General features: G+C 43.0%; 1 protein-coding gene across 1 annotated transcript in view; it reads left to right on the top strand.

Annotated features, from left to right (window-relative positions):
- stk32a (serine/threonine kinase 32A) overlaps positions 1-18,186 on the top strand; it is a 150,327-nt gene that overhangs the window by 99,898 nt on the left and 32,243 nt on the right. Inside the window, exons 5-7 of the mRNA XM_033978397.2 lie at positions 1,000-1,037; positions 10,311-10,400; positions 15,007-15,110. Of these exons, the coding sequence (XP_033834288.1) occupies positions 1,000-1,037; positions 10,311-10,400; positions 15,007-15,110 (232 nt within the window). The remainder of the gene's footprint in view (positions 1-999; positions 1,038-10,310; positions 10,401-15,006; positions 15,111-18,186) is intronic.

The following is an 18,186-nucleotide window of genomic DNA, read 5'->3' as shown; positions in this document are numbered from 1 at the left end:
TTTCCATTACCTTGTTGTTCTTTATTTTATTGTTTTTATTATAATTTGCCTTTAAAGATAAAATGTCTGTTCTTGGTCTCGGATTTTGTAAAATAAATTTAGATTTTTTTTAAAAAATTTTCTTCATTATTATGCTTTTTTTTTTTGCTGGTGCGACTTATACTCCAGAAAATATGGTCTATCTATTTTACTTTATTACATGAGAAAAATCAAGTACAGCCCCTTAAATTGAACAATTAAAACTATACAATTTCGTTTCATTTACAGATTTGTTAAACTTTGCTTTTGTAGTAAACTCAGTTGAGATAATAGTGCGGTGATGAACGGTGATAAAACTTGAATAACCGTCTTAATTTGTTCGACCATGTGCCGTTTTATTGAGATCATGAATTGGACACTTTCTGTTTATCGCATCTTTACGCTCAAACCTTTGCCCTTCTGCTTCTCCTATTGGTCAGACAAGCAGGTTTAACCAATCACAGTGAAGCGTGGACTCATCCTGGACAAAAATAGTGTGAATCATGGAAAAAAAATCCTCATCACGATCGATCTAAAAGTAATTGTAGCGTTATTTTTACTGGCATCTACGCCGATTTGAGTTCTTCACCGATGTTCTACAGTACTAATGCGGTGTTGTCTTGTGCAGCTGAACAAAACCCAAACTAAATAGACAGACCTAATGATTATGTAAAGCAGACACTGTGCACATAGCGTTGCTTGTTATCTCCTCTGTGATGTACGTGCGTCTGCGGATCGCCATATTTCCAGTCGCGGCTTTGGCAGATCCCAAACAGGAGCTTAATCTCTATCTCTGCAAATATTCAGATTTATGTTTGTACAGCCCCCACTGTGTTATCCCGAACGAGATTTCTGCAAATCCAGTTTTTATGAGCAGCTCTGAAGCTAAAGAGTAATTATTTGTGCTGAAATGAGTTTCAAATCAGAAGCAGACGAGCGGACTCTAAATGCTAATCTCGTCATCTTGTGTTTTCTCCGCAGAGACATCAAACCTGACAACATCCTGCTGGACGAACACGGTAAGTGCGTCGGAATTATCGCATCCAGCCCGTAAACCGTGTAAAGGCGTGGATTAAGCGATCGTGACGTCACCTACGGCGTTCAGCTCTGGTAAAACGAAGCGAATCGAGGCTAGCAGTTATAGCGGCCAGTTTAGCGCAGATTTCCACATTCAGAATTCTGACCACGAGTATCATAGCAACCAAAGAGCCAATCTGGAGCGAGGACGTTCAAGGTAACGCCCCTTCCTGCTCGTACGACGCTTAGCAACGCTGTCAATCAAACCTGTTGCTAACGCTAGCGGGAGTAACCTTGGGGAAAGAAGGCGCCTGATTTGTCTGTTATTAATGTTCATATCTTGGAATCACGAAAACAATAATGAAATAAAAACACCAGGATCATGTAGAGCGGGTTAATACGAACATTTAAGACCAAAATGATGAGTCTGCGTCGTCGAGGAAGCCAAAAACACAGCTCACGATCACTTCCTGTTTGGAACACGGTGGCTAACAGGTTAGCTATGTCCATTTATATAAACCGTCTGTGCTCCAGCCAAACAGACACAACATTAGCTTTGAGTTTGATCAAGTCCAGACCTGGTTTTCTGCAGCTCCTGTGGGTTCTTTTTGGTTCTTCCTGGTTCTTCCTGGTCTGTCATAATAAAACATTTTAAAGTCAGATATATCGCAACATTTATTATCTTGATAAACGGTAGTATTGAAACTACAATGTGACACAGAGACGATAATCCTAGAGGAGGATAATCCCAGTAAATCCTTTTCGAAATGAACATTATGGTAAATGCTTATTGTATTTATCGCGGCACGTAGTGTTTAGGGTCGAGGTTTTTCAAAGTAAAAGAGGAGCGTGAATTTACAACACACGGTTTAAAGGGCCCATATTGTGTCATTTTCCTCTTCAAAAACAGACCTGGAGCTGTGTTTTTGTTTCATTCACACACATTTTTTTGATGAGGTAACAACGTCATAATGTGTCAAAGTTCTCAGGAGTCGGTTTTGTGTAATATTGGACCTTTACGTGAGGTTTTATAAAGGCTAATGCTCTTAGACGATTCACTTACCCAGTTTAGTTTGATTCTGCATCGTATTGCACTCAATGAATTATACATTTTAAAGTTATTTTGGTTGTGTAAAATAAATGTATGGAACAAAGTATACTGCGATCAAACCATTTGCCGTGACTCCATTTGCAAAGTCCTTCAAATTAAAAAAGCCTTTTAACGATGGAGCGTGTTTGAGTCGCTGTTTTAAATCGTAGTTTAATTGTAGTTTTCCCCTGTAGCGTTTCATAAAACCTAATATGTTTTTTTCTTTTTTATTGTGGTCTCATTTTGAAAACTCTGTGGTCGACCTGCCACGATAAAACTGTATTGACTTATTATTCAATGTATGATGGATGGAATAGTTTTTAGGGTCAGTATTTATCGTGAGTACTTTTTCTATGTACTAAACTACTTTTTTTCTACTTTTATGTACTACAATATGATCTTAGGTATAGAGAGTTGAAAAAATAACTTCTATTTTAACGCAAAAACTAACTACCTATTTATTTATTGCGATTTCCTGCATGTTTTTTTTAAAGAATCTGTTCCTTTACTATATTTTTTGACGATAAACCTGCTTTTTTTTTGTGTCCGTAGCAAAAAATAGTTTCAATATTAACGTTTATCGTCTATATTGTACTAAAAAATGATCGTGACAGGTCTGCCATTTGAATATTTTTCGTAAAGACGGGATATGCAATGAAAGTGGGGGGAAAATGTTTTGGGGGGGCCATTCCCGGGGAGGCTAGGGGCCCCTCAAGCCCCCCCCACTGGCGCCGCCCCTGGTGCTAATCACGAATAACTCTGTATAACGCAAAAAAAACAAAAAATATGACTTCTTTTACGTCAGATACATAAGTTGAGTGTGTGTCTTGTTGATTCTGCAGAAATCCGCTCCGTTCTTCGTCTTTTTAAAGTATTTTAAACGCGTGTGGTCTCTCGTTCTCGTCCTCGCGCCTCTTTTTTTCCATTTTTGTAAATGATTCTGATGTAAAAGAGCCGTCTGGCAGCGCGGCTCTTTGTTTTGACAGGTTTTCTTTACAAATGAACAAACTCGGACACACAACCGGTGAGGTCAAGAGGTCAAGAGGTCACGGGACAGCTGGGCCAGGACACCGGCCCGGTCTCATCACTGTCCAAGAGAGAGGGAGGAGGGACGGAGGGAGGGAGGGACAGAGAGGGGAGAGGGAGATGGTGAGGGAACGGAGCTGGGCTTAGAGAGGGAGAAAAGAGGAGAGAGAGGAAGAGGTGGGGGGGTCGAGAGATAGAAGGAAAGAAGGACAGAGAGGGGGGAGAGAAAAGTGGAGGGAGGAGGAGAGAAAGGGGAGAAGGAGATGGTGAGGGAACGGAGGTGGGCTTAGAGAGGAAGAGGTGGGGGTAGAGAGATAGAAGGAAAGAAGGACAGAGAGGGGGGAGGGAGGAAGAGAGAAAAGGGAGAAGAGGAGGAGAGAGGGGAGAAGAAGATGGTGAGGGGTGGGAGGGGAGCTAAGAGAGGGGGAGAAGAGGAAGAGAGGGAGGGGTGAAGGGCAGAGAGAGGGTAGATAGAGGGAAAGGAGGACAGAGAGGAGGAGAGAGAAGGGGAGGGAGGAGACAGAGGGGAGAAGAAAATGATGAGTGGTTGGAGGGGGCTTAGAGGGGGGGGGGAGAGAGGAAGAGATGGGGGGTAGAGAGATAGAAGGAAAGAAGGACAGAGAGGGGGGAGAGAGAGGGGAGAAGAGGAGGAGAGAGGGGAGAAGAAGATGGTGAGGGAACGGAGGTGGGCTTAGAGAGGGAGAGAAGAGGAAAGAGAGGAAGAGGTGGGGGGTAGAGAGAAGGAAAGAAGGACAGAGAGGGGGGAGAGAGAGAGAAGGGAGAAGAGGAGGAGAGAAAGGGGGGAAGAAGATGGTGAGGGAACGGAGGTGGGCTTAGAGAGGGAGAGAAGAGGTGGGGGGTCGAGAGATAGAAGGAAAGAAGGACAGAGTGGGGGGAGAGAGAGAGAAGGGGAGGGAGGAAGAGGGAGAAGAGGAGGAGAGAGGGGAGAAGAAGATGGTGAGGGGTGGGAGGGGAGCTAAGAGAGGGGGAGAAGGGGAAGAGAGGGAGGGGTGAAGGGTAGAGAGAGGGTAGATAGAGGAAAAGGAGGACAGAGGAGGAGAGAGAAGGAGGGAGGAGACAGGGGAGAAGAAAGGAGGAGAGAGAGGAACGGGTGGGGCGGTAGAGAGAGAATAGATAGAAAAGAAGGACAGGGGGGGGGGGAGGATATAAGAAGTTGGTGACGGGTGAGAGGGCGGGCTTAGAGAGGGCAAGAAGAGGAGGCATAGAGGGAAGGTAGATAGAGAGAAAGAAGGACAGAAGAGGGAAGAGGAGGTAGGAGGAGAGAAAATTGGGGGTGAAGAAGATCGTGAGAGGTGGGATGGGAGCTGAGAGAGGGGGAGAGGAGGAGGGAGGGCGATGTGAAAAAGAGGGAAAGGGCAAATGATGAAAGAGAAAGAGGGAGAGAAGGAAGAGAGAGGAGAGAGACTGTCAGGAAAGTGAAGATTTAACAGTGAATAGAAAAAAAAAAACATTAAAATCACAAAACAAACAAATAAAAACACATAATTCCATCAGATACTCCATTATACATTAAATTACATAATCCACTCTCATTTCTTTCCGTGTAGCTCCATAATCTACATTTGGAGCGTCACGTTTTAAAACAGGGATTAGTGAAACAATGACACTGTCTTTACATTAATGCGCAGTTTAATCTCATCCTTCACTTTTATACGTCCAGTTTCCATTAGAGGTGAAACGTAAACGGACGCGTAATAAAAATCGCTGGAACGTGCGGCGGGATGACGTAACCCTGTGGGCAGCTGCGGAGGTAATCCCAGGCATTAGGTAATACTGGATTAGTTACTACGCGCACACACACACACACACACAAAGACACCGCGTCTACTTCATTTAGACAAACCGATTCAGCGTTTGACCCGGTTTAATGGGATTACACGTGCAAATATTGATATTGACGTGAAGTAGAGGTTCATGGGAAGAGATTTCACCAGATTAAAGGGGATTTATTTGCCGGTTAAAGGCGATGTGTCTGATATTTACCGTCGTAAAAACGTGAAAAAAACCACAAAACTAGTTGACTTTTAATGATTTGCTTAAGTCTAGAGTTACAACTTTGTGAGGCCATTGGTAATACTCAACAGCTAGCATGCTAACGGCGTACTTTCACACTTGTAACTCGATGTTGAGGTGCTGCTTATACAATATATCTATACTTAAGGATGTACAATAAGCAATAATATAGTTTATCGTGATGAAAGGGTCAACAATAATCGCCAGAATGTTCCAAAAAAAAGCTACTTATCCACAAGAGAACAGTGAGTAGATACTGAGGCTGTTTATGATCCGTTACATGAATTGTTTTTTCACATTTTGCATTTGCATTTGTGTCGTGTAAGAGTCGTATATATAATTAAATATATGTGGTTATCTGTGTGTTTGTTCAGTCAGACACATTTACATCCAGAGTGTTTCAGTCTGAGGCTCGTCCAACAACAGAATAAGAGCGAGGACACCGTTCATCCGGACAATCACTATGCGGCAAAACAGCCTCTCACCCCCTCTCCACCTCTAAACCTCTCTCCCTTCATCTCTCCTCCATGTCCCGGTCCAGTGTCCCCCCTCAATCACTCCACCCCTCTCCTCTTTCCCCCTCTCTCCTCCCTCTCTTTCCCTCTCCCCCAATCTCTTCCCTTTGTCCTGGTCCAGTGTTCCTCCCCTCAATCACTCCACCCCTCTGCTGTTTCTCCCTCTCTCCTCTCTTCCCCTCTCTCCCCTTTTTTCTCCCTCTCTCCTCCTCTCTCCCACCTCACTCCCCTCACTCCTCCTCTCTTCCTCTCTCCCACCTCGGTCCCCTCTCTCCTCCATGTCCCAGTCCAAACTTCCCCCTCAATCACTCCACCCCTCTGCTGTTTCTCCCTCTCTCCTCTCTTCCCCTCTCTCCCCCTCTTTCTCCCCCTCTTTCTCCCTCTTTCCCCCTCTTTCTCCCTTTCTCCTCATCTCTCCTCTGTGTCCCGGTCCGGTGTTCTCCCTCAATCACTCCACCCCTCTCCTCTCTTCCACTCAATGTTGCTCTCCCTCTTTCTCCTTCTCTCCCCTTCTCTCTCGCTCTCTCTCCTCCTCTCCCCCTATCTCCCCCCCATGTCCCGGTCCAGTGTTCTTCCTCAATCACTCCACTCCTCTCCTCTTTCCCCCTCGCTCCTCTCTCTCCCTCTTTTTCTCACTCTTGTTCCCTTTCCACCGATCTCTCCCACGTGTCCCAGTCCAGCGTTCTTCCTCAATCACTCCACCCCTCTCCTATTTCTCCCTCTCTGCCCCTCTTTCTCGCTCTCCATCTCTCCCCCATGTCCTGGTCCAGTATTTCCCCTCAATCTCTCTACCCCTCTCTCTCTCTTCCCCCTCTCTTCTCCTCTCCCTTCATCTCTCCTCATTGTCCTGGTCCAGTATTTCCCCTCAATCTCTCTCCCTCTCTCCCTCTCTTCCCCCTCTTTCCCCCTCTCTCCTCCTCTCTCCTCCTCTCCCTTCATCTCTCCTCCGTGTCCTGGCCCAGTATTTCCCCCTCAATCACTCCACTCCTCTCTTATTTCTCCCTCTCTGCCCCTCTTTCTCGCTCTCCATCTCTCCCCCATGTCCTGGTCCAGTATTTCCCCTCAATCTCTCTACCTCTCTCTCTCTCTCTTCCCTCTTTCCCCCTCTCTCCTCCTCTCCCTTCCTCTCTCCTCCGTGTCCTGGTCCAGTATTTCCCCTCAGTCTCTCTACCTCTCTCTCTCTCTTCCCCCTCTTTTCCCCCTCTTTCCCCCTCTCTCCTCCTCTCCCTCCATCTCTCCCCCATGTCCTGGTCTAGTATTTCCCCTTAGTCTCTCTACCTCTCTCTCTCTCTCTCTTCCCCCTCTTTCCCCCTCTCTCCTCCTCTCCCTTCCTCTCTCCTCCGTGTCCTGGTCCAGTATTCCCCCTCAGTCTCTCTCCCTCTCTCCCTCTCTTCCCCCTCTCTCCTCCTCTCCTTTCCTCTCTCCTCCGTGTCCTGGTCCAGTATTTCCCCTCAGTCTCTCTACCTCTCTCTCTTCCCTCTCTTTCCCCCTCTCTCCTCCTCTCCCTTCCTCTCTCCTCCGTGTCCTGGTCCAGTATTTCCCCTCAATCACTCCTCTCCTCCTTCCCCCCTCTCCCCCCTCTCCCCCTCTCCCCCCGTCCCGTCCTGTAGGTCTAAACCTCATTAGCGTGAGCTTCGGTGAATGGCAGTGATTCAAATCTTGCAGTAAAGTGGGACTCGGGTCATTGGTTTGACTTTCACCAAAATACACTCGTCTAAGCCAGTGCTGCTCATTAATACAAGAGACTACGGTGGCTCCACACTGTCAAATTTAGTTCCCCAAAGTAAAGAATAATGCCAAGGACTTAGTAGAACGACTTTTCGCTTCTTTTAACTGTCATAAATGTTTATTGACAGATCGCACCGTGAGCTAATCATCTCTTTATCGTTACACTCGCCGCAAACGTATTAAAATATTTCACTTGCGACATAATTCTAACTGTATTTTGCACATTAAACATTAAAACGATCCTTTTAAATCTTCCTCAGCTTCTTCGTGATACCAATATTGATCCTTTGGCCATGAGTATTAACCATAGACTCTATATATAAATGGACGTACTGTAGCTAACGTGCTAGCCGCCACGTAGCAAATAGGAAGTGTAAGTGTGAAATAAGTGATTGCAGACCAGGTAGAGAGTTGAAAGTTGTTTATCGGATCAGATGAATGAAGTTACAGACAGTTTTTCCAGTACTTATCGCCCGAGAAAGGTCCTATCTAGAGAAACCTGCCCCTGTAAGTGCTTAAACTCACTTTACATTCTGTCGGTACAAGATCATAAGTGCTGTTAGCCGTTAGCTGTTTACAGGAAGGTAGAATACATCACTAAAAGATGCTCACAGTCACTGAAAAGCTTCTTGTCAACGTGAAGATGAAGAGCTGTGTCATGTGACCGAAGCAGCAGGTTCCAGCGTAGACGTTTTAAAATTCAGTCTGTGTCGCGTTTTTACTGAGAAACAAGTTTAACTCAATGTTTGTAACGCGACTCTGGCTCCAATTCACTTTACATTGGAAAATTATGGCCCCTCTCTGTCTCTTTTTGGTCTTAAATGTTCGTATTAACCCGCTCTACGTGATCCTGGTGTTTTTATTTCACTTTTGTGTCTGTAAATCAAGATATGAACATCAATAACAGACAAATCAGGCGCCTTCTTTCTCCCACTAGCCATAGCAACAGGTTTGATTGACAGCGTCGCTAAGGGGCGTTACCCTCAACAGCCTCGCTCCTGATTGGCTCTTTGGTTGCTATGGTCCTCGTGGGCAGAATACTTCCATCATAATCCACTTCTTTATACAGTTTATAGTATTAACCTTAAACATGTAATATTTACTTCACCCTGCAAGTAAATTCTGAACAGTTTTGTGCTAAAAGTTCAAACGTTATGAGGCATTTTGGGCCAAAATCAGCCACGAAAAGGTCAAATCTTATTAGGTCGAACTAATTTAAGTACAGAGCTCAACAGTGGAAACTACAACAGCTGTAATTTAATTTAAAATCTGTTTCTGCAGCTTTATAAACTGTAAAGTTATTCAAACATTTCGCCAAATCTTGTGTTTTAAATGCGCTTTTTAGCTTTTTAAAACAACCGTGTTCTGGAGATTCGTTAGCACGTAGCTGGTTAGCCTACACATTGCCTTTGAACTATTTATATTTATGTTTTTCGAAAATTCTATGGGAAAAATGAATGGAAAACTTACTTTCGGAACTGGGGCGGACTTCCAACTGGGAGGGACCATGGAGCTTCATATTGGTTGAACAGATAATATGGAACCAAGCCCCTGGGTCTAAACACGGCGGCCCGTTGAAGTCAGTGGACCGTGCTCGATGGCCCTGCCCATGGACCATGTGCAGTTGAGCTACTCCCCACGAGACTCTGAGCGACGAGAGCGAGCGGAGCGGCCGCGGAGGAGACGAGGGAATAATAAATTATAGATGATAATGTTTATGCTTCCATTAACCCAGGGGTGTCCAAACTTTTCTCATTAAGGGCCACATATAAAAACGGAGACAACGCTGAGGCCGACTGAGCCACGGACCGGTCGCTAATACAGTGAATACTTCAAATATGTGTGTTTATTACAAGAATAAACCACTAGAGCTTTATTCACGCTCACATCCTCAGTGGGACACATTAAATATTTGATATGGGCAGTAAGTAGATTTTCAGTAATGCACGGTAAAAAGTACTGTTTAAGGCAGGGGTGTCCAAACGACGGCCCGGGGGCAAAATGCGGCCCTCAGAACATTTTTTTTTGGCCCTCAGACCTTCTGCTGACCTGGCCCAATTGATCATACAGACGTTTTCTCAGCAATTTAAGAATTTCTAGTACTATAACCTCAATAATATCACATATCATTGTGAAACAGACGTAAAATTAACGTTCCAAGCTTTATTCAAAGGTACGGCGGTGGCGTCCAAACTGTGTCAAACGCATCCAACAGGACTCAGAGTATTGACTGTGGCTCTCCGCTTCGAATATGTTTCAAGTTAAAAAAAAAGTTTGGACACCCATGGTTTAAGGTAATATGGGCCCATTCACCTGGAAGCTTGACGGCCAAAAAAGAATGGTCTGAGGGCTGCATTTGGCTCTCGGGCCACAGTTTGGGCATGTTTGCTCTAACCAGTCAGCGCTTGCGGACGTAGCGCGTAGCCAAAGCTAACGATTAAAAAGCGTTTGTTTCAAGATAACAGACAGATTTGAGCTGAGAAAACGTTTATGATCTGAAATTTAGGTAAAAAATCGCCACAAAATTCGACTTTTATTGAAGTTGTAGGTGCACTGTCCGCCGAACACGAGCGGTTTGTGGTTACGTTGCGCTCTATGAGACAAATCCTTTCTGGTCAGGAGGGATTTTTTTACGTTGTAGTACCAATGAGTGGCCACTAGTCCAACTTAAGACAGTTTTAAGCAGCAATACACTCTCCAGTTATGTTAAAAGATCCATGTACAGAACCAACGCCCAATCCTGGATCCCTAACTACACTTTCTCCTCATTAATCGCAATGAATTTCACATGTAAATAAAAATAAACGTGGATATTTCAGTCATTATCTTGCAAATCGTCTTATTTTCGCTAATAGTAACAGTTTGAATGTGTGTCTTTCCAGGCCACGTGCATCTAACAGACTTCAACATCGCTGCTATCGTAAAAGACGACCTCAAAGCAACATCCATCGCAGGAACCAAGCCATATATGGGTAAGAACGGACGCCTTATTTGGTCATAAACTGCACATTGATTTACTATTTTGAATCATTAAAAAGATCAAGTAGGACCACATCTCCACATGGTCACGGTGCGTCGTTTTAAACCCACACAGGACATGAAATATTAACGTTTATAGAGGTCACAACTGTATAATAAGCCTCTGTAATTCCATTGTACAAGCACGAGTTCATTGTTATTAGATTTGTAGTTCTAATCGAGTGAAGCGTATTGGTTCAAGTTGTACTGTAACACGGAGACGTCTTCTAGAAATATGAAGACGACTGTGTCCGGAACAGCTTATCAACTTAGAGCTGCTGGGAATTATTTTGAATTTATTATTATTTATTATTATTTAATAGTAGTAGGAATTTCAGGGATTTTTTTTGATTACGTATTAAAATATTTGGAGTAAAACACGTTCTGGATCATATTTAACACACATTTTGTTCTTTCTTTCATTTGGTGGTTTCCAGAATGCAGTTACTTTATTAAAATCATAGGCCCGGCACAATAATTACTACAGTATATTGGCTCGTTGTGCAAAATATTATAAATGAACAATCATTTTTTGGGGGTCAGTATTTATCGTGGGGACTTTTCTTTCGTAGTAGTGGGACATTTTCGACAATTTTTTCAGCAAAGTGATAAGATTTGAGCTGGGAAAGGCTGAATTATGAATTAAAATTACACAAACTAATTACTATTCATTTGGTTCCTTGATGTAAAGTTTATTTTGTTGCTTGAATTTAGAAAAACTATATATAAAAATTGGCCATTTCCCAATAATATTGTACCTTTATAGTTTGGTTTCAGTGTTATTGTTTATGGTTTCTATTTATTTCCATATATCGCACTTCAAAATGTGTGATTGTGACGGACATTTGAACACGTAACAGTATTTGATTGTTGTCCCCCTGGTGGCCGTGCTGCAGTACTACAGCGTGATTAGAGTGTGCATAGATCAGATCAGATCAGATTGGCCCTAACTAGATTTCAGGGAGAAGTGAATAACGAGGCAGCGACGGGACTGTCAGCGATTTATGTTCCAGACGTTTGCATTTTCTATATGAATGAGCAATGGTGATTAAAAAGTCATTATTATTATTATTATGTATAATTACCAAGTGTATTACTATATTTTTATTGAAAGTCTGTACAAATTACAGTGCAGAAAATACAATTCAGAATGTTACCTTTTGATTTTAATTAGTTTTGACTATAATTGTGTTTATTTACTTGAGAAACATGATCATTATCTGATTTATTCGAGGCAAAGCGACGCAAGTTTAAGAGGATAGCACAATTTGTACTAGTTTAGTCCTGGTTTAGACCTGGTTTAGTCCTGGTTTAATCCTGGTGTTGTCCTGGTATAGTTCTGGTTTAGTCCAGTTTTATTCTTGGTTTAGTCTTGATTTAGCCCTGGTTTAGTCCTAGTTCAGTCCTGATTTAGTCCTGGTTTAGTCCTGGTTCAGTCCTGATTTAGTCCTGGTTTAGTCCTGGTTCAGTCCTGGTTTAGTCCTGGTTTAGTCCTGGTTCAGTCCTGGTTTAGTCCTGGTTTAGTCCTGGTTTTGTCTTGGTTCAGTCCTGGTTTTGTTTTGGTTCAGTCCTGGTTTAGTCCTGGTTTAGTCCTGGTTTAGTCCTGGTTTAGACCTGGTTTAGTCCTGGTTCAGTCCTGGTTTAGCCCTGGTTCAGTCCTGGTTTAGTCCTGATTTAGTCCTGGTTTAGACCTGCTTTAGACCTGGTTTAGTCCTGGTTCAGTCCTGGTTTAGCCCCGGTTTAGCCCTGATTTAGTCCTGGTTTAGCCCTGATTTAGTTCTGGTTTAGTCCTGGTTCAGCCCTGGTTTAGCCCTAATTTAGCCCCGGTTCAGTCCTGGTTTAGCCCTGATTTAGTCCTGGTTTAGTCCTGATTTAGTCCTGGTTCAGTCCTGGTTTAGTCCTGGTTTAGTCCTGGTTCAGTCCTGGTTTAGCCCCGGTTTAGCCCTGATTTAGCCCCGGTTTAGCCCTGATTTAGTTCTGGTTTAGTCCTGGTTTAGCCCTGATTTAGTTCTGGTTTAGTCCTGGTTTAGCCCTGATTTAGTTCTGGTTTAGTCCTGGTTTAGTCCTGGTTCAGTCCTGGTTTAGTCCTGGTTTAGCCCTGATTTAGTTCTGGTTTAGTCCTGGTTTAGCCCTGATTTAGTTCTGGTTTAGTCCTGGTTTAGCCCTGATTTAGTTCTAGTTTAGTCCTGGTTTAGCCCTGATTTAGTTCTGGTTTAGTCCTGGTTCAGTCCTGATTTAGTCCTGGTTTAGTCCTGGTTTAGTCCTGGTTTAGTCCTGGTTTAGACCTGGTTTAGTCCTGGTTTAACCCTGGTTTAGACCTGGTTTAGTCCTGGTTCAGTTCTGATTTAGTTCTGGTTTAGTCCTGGTTCAGTCCTGATTTAGTTCTGATTTAGTCCTGGTTTAGTCCTGGTTTAGTCCTGGTTTAGTCCTGGTTTAGACCTGGTTTAGTCCTGGTTTAGACCTGGTTTAGTCCTGGTTTAACCCTGGTTTAGACCTGGTTTAGTCCTGGTTCAGTCCTGATTTAGTTCTGGTTTAGTCCTGGTTCAGTCCTGATTTAGTTCTGATTTAGTTCTGGTTTAGTCCTGGTTTAGTCCTGGTTTAGCCCAGTTTTACAATATTGTTAAAATAAAACACTTTAGTATTTAGTTTGCATCCGTAACAAGCCATAGTTAAGTTATTAATTCAATCTTTTACGGCTTAAATCTGATCATTTTGCAAAAAAATAACCCAAAATGTCCCAAAATGTTGCTCCAGACACACGTTATGTCGTCCATCTTCCCCATAGCGACGACGTGCTAATCCGTATACGCACTAGAGGCAAATACAGTGTAACGTGATGGATTATTCACATTACAGTCGACGTCTTTTTGGGGCTTTCCTCTCACAACCTTCAGATCTTTTCTTTCTTAAGGCAAAAAAATAAAGTAAAAACACCAGAGAGGCTTGATGGTGATTCATGTCGACGGTTTGATGGATAAAAATAAGCAGATTTCAGTCGCTCTCTTGTCCTGAAGCTGCTCCGTCAGTGATTCCTCTCTACGATAAAACCCGACTCTAACGCTTTCATTTGGGTCAATCAAAAATAATTATCCAATAGACCAGAGAGAAACTGTTTCCACATGCGCCGGCATGTTTTCCGGACTATACGTCGCTCTGGAGTATAAGTCGCACCAGCCAAAAATTCCAAAATAATTAAGAAAAAACCCCCCCAAAAAAACATATATAAATTGCACTGGAGTATAAGTCGCACCATCCAAAAAAAACAACATAATAATGAAAAAAACAAAAAAATAAAACATATATACGTCGCTCTGTAGTATAAGTCGCACCAGCTAAAAAAAGCATAATAATAAAGAAAAAATAAATAAATAAAACATATATAAATCGCTCTGGAGTATAAGTCACACCAGCCAAAAATTCCATAATAATTAAGAAAGAACCCCCCCCAAAAAAAACATATATAAGTTGCATTGGAGTATAAGTCGCGTTTTTTGGGGAAATTTATTTTACAAAATCCGCGACCAACAACAGACATTTTATCTTTAAAGACAAGTTATAATAATAATAATAATAATAAAATAGAGAACAACAGGCTGAATATCAGTACATCACGCTAACGTAACACATTTATATTTATTCAGCGACATGAAGCACAGACAGAACTGAACACGTGTCTGGTTTGTTAACGTAAGATATTAACAGTTAATCAGATAAATAAAGCAGAAAAAACAAGCAACACGTTTACTCTGGATCTCACTACAAATCAGTAAATCCACTGAACTCTTCATCGTCGGTGTCGCTTCCGAACAACTTATAGACAAAATAGCGAAATAAAAACGCGAGGATCATCATGTAGAGCGGGTTAATATGAACATTTTAAGGCCAAACTAACGAGTCTGACGGCAGCAGTTACACAGAGAGGGGCCACACTTTTTCAATATAAAGTGAATTGGAGCCAGAGTCAATGGAGCCGGAAGTGCGCACATGATCACTTCCTGTTTAGAACGCGGCGGCTAGCACGTTAGTTATGTCCATTTATATAAACAGTCTACGGCAGGGGTGTCAAACGCATTTTCACCAAGGGCCACATCAGCAAAATGATCGCTCTCAAAGGGCCAGATGTAAAATAAACGTAACTACTTTTTAACTTGTTCATAAACTTTCTGTATTTATTACTTATTCAATTCACAAATATCGCATATGTTTTTCCACAAATGTAAAAAATATGGCTGTATAACTTGCTATCTCCTGATAAACTAACATTTTAAGAGTCATACCTGTTCATTTACCTTGTTGCGGGCCACATAAAATGATATTGCGGGCCACATTTTGCCCGTGGGCCTTGAGTTTGACACATGTTGTCTAGATCAGGACATTTTTCCAGTTTATTAATATCCTTTTTTTTCCTCAGTGTGACAATAACGAAGATGTTTTTTTTAATAATTTCACGTATAAGTCGCACCCCCGGACAAACTGAAAAAGTGTAACTTATACTCCGGAAAATACTGTACTACAAATTTAAAATCAAATGTCAAAGCTCTGAATATTTCTGTGTTCCAGCCCCGGAGCTGTTCCAGACGTTCGAGGGTTCTCATCCAGGGTACTCTTTCTCCGTGGACTGGTGGTCTCTGGGCATCACCGCCTACGAACTGCTACGCGGACAGGTAAACAAACGACGTCCGATTATACCCCGAGACTCTACACAACCTCCCATTCGTCACAGGAACCGACCCAAATGAAGGCGACGCGAGTTATAATTGAATTTTTCATTTAAGCTGACCTCCGAAGGGGATGTGGTTACACGTTTGGTCTCGCTTCCCAAGACCAATCGCTGTAATAAAATGAGAAAATAGAATGGAGTTATTTCAAGAGGCGTGTGATTGGAATTGATTTCAAAAATATATTTATTAATTTTTGTTCGGTCTCATTTGCGGGGAGTTTAATTCAGACGTCACGGAAGCGCGTTCGTTTCTATTTAGTTTCATCTACTGTCGTAACGCTGGTTGGTGCAGGTGGGACCAAAAAGGTGCAGAACTCGGAGCAAGTTTACAGTGTTTATTTACAGTTTGTGAAGTAACAGGCGAGTATAGATTAGACCGGCGAGGGGCGAGGAGCCGGGTGCGAGCCAGAGTCCGGGAATGCGTCGCGGAGAGAGACAGGAACAGGGAGTAACCAGTACCGGAGCGGGAGACAGGAACAGGGACAGAGACGGGGGCAACGGAGGCAGGAAGCAGGTACCTGAGCGGGAGGCGGGGTGCGAGCCGGGGTCCAGGACGAGACAGGGTGGTGGAGACAAAACAGACAATACTGGAGCAGGAACACGGGGTCAGGAACAGAGCCGGAGGCAGAGGAGCGAGCTGGGACGGTCCAGGGAGCAGGAATGTTTGACACGTGGACGATCTGGCCCCGAGTGTCTGGTCCCGGCTCCTCTTATCCACAGCAGGTTGCGGTGATTGCGCTGATGGGATGCAGGTGCGCGTGGGAGGAGCCAGGAACTCCGCCCAGCTCCAGGTTCAGGCAGGTGAGGGAGGGGAAAACACACAGGGAACAACAGAGGAGACAGGATAGCGTGCATCGTGACATCTACGTACTGTATCAGGTCGAGCCCTCGGTCCAGACAGCGGTCGGTCTGTCTGAAGCGACGGGCGAGTTTGGATTTTCAAACTTGTGAACATGAACGGACCTGATTCTGTCTGTGCAAAAGTGTTGTGCTTTTGAGGCAAGTGGCTAGAATACTTTCCCATTTTTCTATTGTTGAATATTTTTCAGTCAAAATGTACACTGCAGGATAAAAAGCGTAAAATTGTATACAAGCAGGGTCGTCAAAAGTATCTAAAATCAGGTCGTAATTGATATTAAACCTAGTATCGGAACTAGATACTCATTTGAACAGGTATTGGTATTTAAAAGTCATGTTCACAGGACAGAAATGAACCTTTTCTGAGTAGCTGTAGAATGATTTTTGAGTTGTATCTTTCACAAGTATAAGACACATAGACTCGTACACGCCCACGGACCACTATGAACCTGCTGGACGACCGAGGGATTACACAGATATAAGACACATGGGAATATAATGACGAAAATCACATTCTATAGTTTAAATATTCCTTAGTATCGAAAGTTGTCTGTGTAATACCTCAGTCGTCTAAGTCTGATGCATAGCAAAAGATAAAATTAAATCTGAGAACTGGACAAAAAGTTGTAGAAGTGAAGACGTTTCGCCGCTTCTTCAGTTCTGGTCAGATTACTGCTGGACACTGCCTTATATCTGTCTGAACAGAGGAGCTAACGACACTGAAGTGGAGTTAAAGAAGCAATTTTTTTTAGGAAAGACAATCCTTCCTTGAACAAGAATGGGGGCCTGAAACATCACCTATCCCCCATACACTGGTCACTTGTTTATCGCGGGGGTTACATTCTAAAAATAACCCACTATAGGCGGAATCCGTGAAGTATCAGCTTTATTTTTTACTATTCTCTGTTTTTGTCTGTAAAACCCCTCACCACACACTTTATACACTTTTCTCACACAGGCGTTCACATTTTCTCACATTTCTCTCTCGTTTAAACTCTCTCAAAGTTCAAACCTTCGTAGGCGTCTTTGTCGGTGCAGAACGTTTCATCGACATTGTGGGTTTTGTCAGAGAGAAAACAAATTGCAAACGTACAGCACTTCAGAGTCACACTGCGATCCAACGTTTATGTAAAACTGTCTGAACACATTCTGTACTGGACAGGAGACACGGCACGGAGGAGACTGATGGACAATGGTCTACAGTCCAACAGCCAATCAGGACGCAGAATGTGTGCGTTAAAAAAAATCCGCGAAACAGCGAGGCCGCGAAAGGTGAACCTTTATAGTGAGAGACAACTGTACTCATTTGAGCCGGTGTGGGGAAGCTGGCTCGATGTGGTCAAAGTTGGAGGCAGACATGCATAAAAAGTGTGATTTACTGTGGTCTGCTGTGGAAAAAAATAATACGGATTTATAAAAATTAACTGTGCTCAACATAAGCAAAAACAACAGAAACTAACAAACTGAGGAACAAGCCACGTGTCCCAGGCCACATGTCCCAGGCTACTCCCAAAAGACTGACTTGTACCGCTTAAATACCCTCCCAACAGGAATAATAGGTATAATTTTATCAGAATCTCATTATCCACTACGCACTTTTGAGGGCCTAAATCGCTTTAATCCAAAAGTGTTTAAAGTAAACTATAAACACTTAAACAATGAACCAAAATACGCAAAGACATTAAAACAAAAAAGGGAACTTAACCCAGTTCTCCCTTCACATGGTCCGGCCCACGACCTCAACCAAGGCTTTAAAAATGGCAGACATAGGCCACGCCCCCTCCATGTCTGGACCATGTGGAGATTCAGGTAAGAACAGCTGCATATGTTGAACTGAACTGAATAAATTTAACTAAATAAAATCTCTTTAACAGGTGTAAAATTAAAGGTCGACTATAACTAAAAGACTAAACAAACCCGGGACAGTTAGGATTAGTAGTAGGATTTGATTGAATATTGAAAAGTTATAGGAAATTGAGAAATGTGTGAATAAAAACAAAATTAGGGTGAGATCATTGGGACAAAGGCGTGTAAATATTCCTTAGTATTGAATTGGAATAACACTATTACAAACTCAACTCGCGGCTCCATTTGCAGGTGTTGGTGCCGATAGACAGTTTAATGCCATATTGTGGAATATACCAGCCAAAGCAATTACATTT

The sequence above is a fragment of the Periophthalmus magnuspinnatus genome, chromosome 14 (genome assembly GCF_009829125.3).
Source record: "Periophthalmus magnuspinnatus isolate fPerMag1 chromosome 14, fPerMag1.2.pri, whole genome shotgun sequence".
NCBI lineage: Eukaryota > Metazoa > Chordata > Actinopteri > Gobiiformes > Gobiidae > Periophthalmus > Periophthalmus magnuspinnatus.
The sequence above is the reverse complement of the archived record's forward strand: the minus strand, read 5'-3'. Positions and strand labels throughout refer to the sequence as shown.